Here is a 6,034-nt window from a genome sequence, read left to right as displayed (position 1 = left end):
TTTATTATTTTATTTTATTTTATTTTATTTTATTTTATTTTATTTCTTGGCATTCCCTGGGAATCAAACCCATGACCTTGGTTTTGACTAACCCCAATATTTCATCCAATATTTTTATTTTATTTTACTTGAAATGAAATGAAATGAAATAAAATTGCCATTACCCATGACCTTGAGTTTGATTTACCAAGTTTAAATATTTCATCCAATTAAAAAAAAAAATCTGACTGTCTCTTGTCAACTTCCAGATATTATGTGTGTAAAAATTGCAAATAGTGCAAATCTCAACATTCATCTTCAGATTTTTCAAGTTTCAATGATTCAAAATCTGTCCCTCAGATTCAGATCTACTCACTCTTGAGAGTAACACCAGTAACACCAGGACGATGAGTTCAGTTTCCAGGGAATATAACCTGAATTTAACCAGTCAGTCTTCTGTTTTTTCTGTTTTTCAGGGTCTGATATTGTCCAGTGGATGCAGAAAAACCTGAACATTGAAGACCAAGGTACAGTAACATTTGAGATCATATTAACCTGTGAAACACTGTCTGTCTAGTGTCTATCCTGAAATCACACTCGCAAACTCACGAGAGCCTACAGACAGAGAAGAGAGCCGCGTATCTCTCCTGTCAAATCAGCTGGTGTTGCCGCAAACCCGTTTACCGCGGTAAACTCGTTAGGCAGCTAGCAGATCGTTCAGACCGTTTGTCGTTATTCAATTACGCGGCGGTAAATAAACGGCTTGAGAAGCAAATCAAATGCTGGCATTTACATGCACTGAGCTTCATTGATTTCAGCTTGATTTGTTTTGAGCCCAGCGTGACCTTTTACATTTAAACAGACGCGTTCTAACAGGGAACGTTCTCAGAACATTGTGCCAAGGTTTTCTCAAATGTTCATCCAGTAACGTTAATAGAACATTTGTTCAGTGTTATCTAGGACACATTATTAAGATGTTAGCACAAAAATGTTATTAATACATTGTTCATGGAATTATTGACATTCAGCTTTTTTTTACATTAATGCTAGTTTTGGAATGTTCAAAGAAAAGTAACATTCTGAAAATCTGATTTGTCAAAAGTAACAAAGCAAAAGTAGTTTGCAAAATGATCAAATGGAACATTCCTGTGATGTTTTCTCTAACATTCAAATAGCCAAAAAAAAAGTTTTTTAAACATTCCAAAAAACTGGATGTTTTGAACATTCAGAAATAACGTTTTCATAACTTAATACAGTTACAACACTTTCTAAGTAAGGTTATAGTTAACTGAAATGAAAACTAAAGTTACAAAAAAAAATTTCAAAATATTAATAAAAAATTGTATCTCAGTGATACTAAAATAACCCTGGTTCTTAGAACATATTTGTATTATCTGTGTTAGCAGTGATGAGGATGAATAACCAGTACAGTCAACCGAGGAAACATGACGCATGTAAATCTGCCTTCACATAATCTCAGCATTTGTTTTCAGTGCGTTTAGTCCACCTGTATACCTGAACATTGAAGACCAAGGTACAGTAACATTTGAGATCATATTAACCTGTGAAACACTGTCTGTCTAGTGTCTATCCTGAAATCACACTCGCAAACTCACGAGAGCCTACAGACAGAGAAGAGAGCCGCGTATCTCTCCTGTCAAATCAGCTGGTGTTGCCGCAAACCCGTTTACCGCGGTAAACTCGTTAGGCAGCTAGCAGATCGTTCAGACCGTTTGTCGTTATTCAATTACGCGGCGGTAAATAAACGGCTTGAGAAGCAAATCAAATGCTGGCATTTACATGCACTGAGCTTCATTGATTTCAGCTTGATTTGTTTTGAGCCCAGCGTGACCTTTTACATTTAAACAGACGCGTTCTAACAGGGAACGTTCTCAGAACATTGTGCCAAGGTTTTCTCAAATGTTCATCCAGTAACGTTAATAGAACATTTGTTCAGTGTTATCTAGGACACATTATTAAGATGTTAGCACAAAAATGTTATTAATACATTGTTCATGGAATTATTGACATTCAGCTTTTTTTTACATTAATGCTAGTTTTGGAATGTTCAAAGAAAAGTAACATTCTGAAAATCTGATTTGTCAAAAGTAACAAAGCAAAAGTAGTTTGCAAAATGATCAAATGGAACATTCCTGTGATGTTTTCTCTAACATTCAAATAGCCAAAAAAAAAGTTTTTTAAACATTCCAAAAAACTGGATGTTTTGAACATTCAGAAATAACGTTTTCATAACTTAATACAGTTACAAAACTTTCTAAGTAAGGTTATAATTAACTGAAATGAAAACTAAAGTTACAAAAAAATTTTGTTGCTTGAAATAAAATAAACTTTAACTGAAATAAAATAAATGAATAAATAAATAATAAAATATAAGTAAATAAAATTGTAGGTCTGTCAAACAATTAATCGCGATTAATCGCATCGATGTTTTCTCTAACATTCAAATAGCCAAAAAAAAAGTTTTTTAAACATTCCAAAAAACTGGATGTTTTGAACATTCAGAAATAACGTTTTCATAACTTAATACAGTTACAACACTTTCTAAGTAAGGTTATAGTTAACTGAAATGAAAACTAAAGTTACAAAAAAAAATTTCAAAATATTAATAAAAAATTGTATCTCAGTGATACTAAAATAACCCTGGTTCTTAGAACATATTTGTATTATCTGTGTTAGCAGTGATGAGGATGAATAACCAGTACAGTCAACCGAGGAAACATGACGCATGTAAATCTGCCTTCACATAATCTCAGCATTTGTTTTCAGTGCGTTTAGTCCACCTGTATGTCAGTCAGATTCAGATCCGGCTCCGTTTGCTCTTCATTTGCAGTGCATTATGGGAACAGTGTGTGTTGGTCTGGCAGCAGGTGTTTCTGTGTCTGTCTCTCTCGAGACCCGAGGGCATACTTTGTAATAGATTTGGTGGAACGGCTCAACTGCGCCTCCTAAAGGGTCCTTCACATCTTTAAGAAAGCGTTGAATTACACTGAACTTTCAGAAGAGACTCCAGTAGAAAAAAACATACAAGAAACTGGATCAGTGCTTCTCAACCACCCAGAGGCTTTAAATGATTTCAAATGAGACCAAATAAGCATTAAAATAAGCTAAAACAACTAAAATATTTATTATAAATATTTATATTTTTTATTTATACTTTTTATTCATTAAATGTAATAATTATAAAATAAAAATATATTTAAAAACTATGTTTTCACCCTCTTTCTTTTGAAGAACCAGGATTCTTCTCACAGTCTTGGAAAACTGGGATATATTAGAAAGCCTCGTTTTAAAAGGGATTCCTAGACCTGGAAAAGTCATGGAAGTGAATCAAATCTCAAAACGCCATTGACATTTTTATAACGAATATACATTTTTCTAGTTATGCCAAGCTTTCATCAGGTAGAAATTGTGAGTAAAAATATTTTTAAAATCCTTTTCCAACTGGAAAAGTAAATGCATTAGTTAAAAATAACAGAATCCAGCTCTTAAAACTTTTGAAATACAGAAATTTAATTATTCAAATTATATTTTAGTTACCCTTTTAAATAATAAAAAAAAAATTAAAAGCAACACCAGAGCTTTCAGGCTTTGAATAATGTCAAAAATGGGCTTGGAGTCAAAAAGGTTGAGAAGCGCTGATCTAGAGTCTGATGGAAAGGGAATGTGTTCATATGTTAAGGAATAATTCATCTAAACATTTTAATTTTGTCATCGTTCACACAGCCTATGATTTCAAACTCTTCTGACGTTGTTCTGTGGATGACGAGGAGATGCTGAGCATCTTTGTGAAGTCGTATGTAATGATGTAAACAATGCGTTTGTATTTTGGGTGAACTGTCCGTTTAGTTTCATTGCATTATTGAGCTGAACTGCATTATTTACTCAGAGTTCATTTATGGCTCTGAAATATGAAACGACTCCAGACAGAGACGAGATGACACGATTGCAACTTCTGCAATTAAAGGACAACAAGCATCTCATCTGAAACATCTCAAGAGCTCCAGTTGTATGTGTGTGTGTGTGTGTGTGTGCGTCTCTGTGTGTGTGTGTGTGTGTTGCAGTGGAGGCTCTTCATCTGGGGACGCTGATGGCGGCTCACGGTTATTTCTTCCCCATATCAGACCACGTTCTCATGCTGAAGGACGACGGAACCTTCTACCGCTTTCAGGTTAGACGCTCTGAGATTCTGATTGGCTGAGAAACTCCTGACCGTCTGAAGTGTGTCAACATGATGAAACATGATCATTCATATTCTGATTCATATTCATGTTTTAGTCTGATGCATATTCACAATGTCATTTATATTGTGATTCATATTCAGATTCATGACGTCATTCATATTCTGAATCATATTCAGATTTATGACTTCATTCATATTCTGATTCATATTCTGATTCATGATGTCATTCATATTCTGATTTATATTCAGATATATGACGTCATTCATATTCTGATTCATATTCAGATTTATGATGCCATTCATATTCTGATTCGTATTCATGATGTCATTCAAATTCTGATTCATATTCAGATTTATGCCATTCATATTCTGATTCGTATTCAGATTTATGACATCATTCATATTCTGATTCATATTCATGATGTCATTCATATTCTGATTCATGTTCAGATTCATGTTTTCATTCATATTCTGATTCATATTCAGATTTATGACGTCGTTCATATTCTGATTCATATTCAGATTTATGATGTTATTCATATTCTGATTCGTATTCAGATTTATGACGTCATTCATATTCTGATTCATATTCAGATTTATGACATCATTCATATTCTGATTCATATTCATGACGTCATTTATATTCTGATTCGTATTCAAATTTACGACATCATTCATATTCTGATTCATATTCAGATTTATGATGTTGTTCATATTCTGATTCATGATGTTATTCATATTCTGATTCATATTCATATTCACAATGTCATTCATATTCTGATTCATATTCATAATTTCATTTATATTAAGATACATATTCACAATTTTATTATTTATTTTCATGATTTCATTCAAATTCTAATAGTCATTTATTCATATGATTCTTTCATATTCATAAAGTCATTCATATTCTGATACATATTTATATACATGCCATTCATTTTCTGATATTCATTCATATTCAGATACATATTCTTCATTTTATTATTCATATTTATGATTTCATTCATATTCTTATACATATTCATGGTTTTGTTCATTTTTAATACAAATTCATGATTTCATTTTTCATATGATTCATATTTGCATACATATTCATATTCATATTCGTGATTTCATTATTGATATTTATGGATTCATTCATGTTTTACACATTAATATACACTATAGGTATTCTGATGTTACATATTTCTATTTATGCTGTCAATCATATTCCAATACATATTCAAAAAGTAAATCATGTTCTAATACATATTCAAATTCATGATATTCACATTCATATTCCTGATTTTAGTATTCATATTCAGGATTTCACTGTTCATATTCTGATACATATTAATATTCATGGTGTCATTAATATTCAGACACATATTCATGATTTTATTCTTTGTTTTCATGATGTTATTGATATTCACTGTATGGTCAGCCATAATGAGTAGGTTTGAGGTCAAATCATATTCTACACACAGTGAGATTCTAGAGGATTCTGAAATGAAACATTCATCATGTGTCTGTGATGGTCATTTGGCCACATCGTTTTCCTGTGTAGTGAATGTAATTCATATGTGTGTCTGTGTGAGATCTGAAATAAACATTGATCCATCATTGACTGCTGTGTTCCTGTTGATCACAGACTCCGTACTTCTGGCCGTCAAACTGCTGGGAACCAGAAAATACTGACTATGGTAAGAGTGTGTGAGTGTGAGTGTGAGTGTGTGAGTGTGAGTGTGAGTGTGAGTGTGTGAGTGTGAGTGTGTGAGTGTGTGAGTGTGAGTGTGTGAGTGTGTGTGTGTGTGAGTGTGTGTGAGTGTGAGTGTGAGTGTGTGTGTGTGTGTGTGTGTGTGAGTGTGAGTG

At 32.8% G+C, this 6,034-nt stretch overlaps 1 protein-coding gene across 1 annotated transcript in view; it reads left to right on the top strand.

The window, feature by feature from the left end:
• LOC107746761 (regulator of G-protein signaling 7-like) overlaps positions 1 to 6,034 on the top strand; it is a 36,473-nt gene that overhangs the window by 13,020 nt on the left and 17,419 nt on the right. Inside the window, exons 2-4 of the mRNA XM_016561055.1 lie at positions 456 to 506; positions 4,062 to 4,168; positions 5,814 to 5,865. Coding sequence (XP_016416541.1) covers positions 456 to 506; positions 4,062 to 4,168; positions 5,814 to 5,865 — 210 coding nt within the window. The remainder of the gene's footprint in view (positions 1 to 455; positions 507 to 4,061; positions 4,169 to 5,813; positions 5,866 to 6,034) is intronic.

This window comes from Sinocyclocheilus rhinocerous, unplaced genomic scaffold, assembly GCF_001515625.1.
Source record: "Sinocyclocheilus rhinocerous isolate Xijiao unplaced genomic scaffold, SAMN03320098_v1.1 scaffold409, whole genome shotgun sequence".
NCBI classification, from domain to species: domain Eukaryota; kingdom Metazoa; phylum Chordata; class Actinopteri; order Cypriniformes; family Cyprinidae; genus Sinocyclocheilus; species Sinocyclocheilus rhinocerous.
The sequence above is the reverse complement of the archived record's forward strand: the minus strand, read 5'-3'. Positions and strand labels throughout refer to the sequence as shown.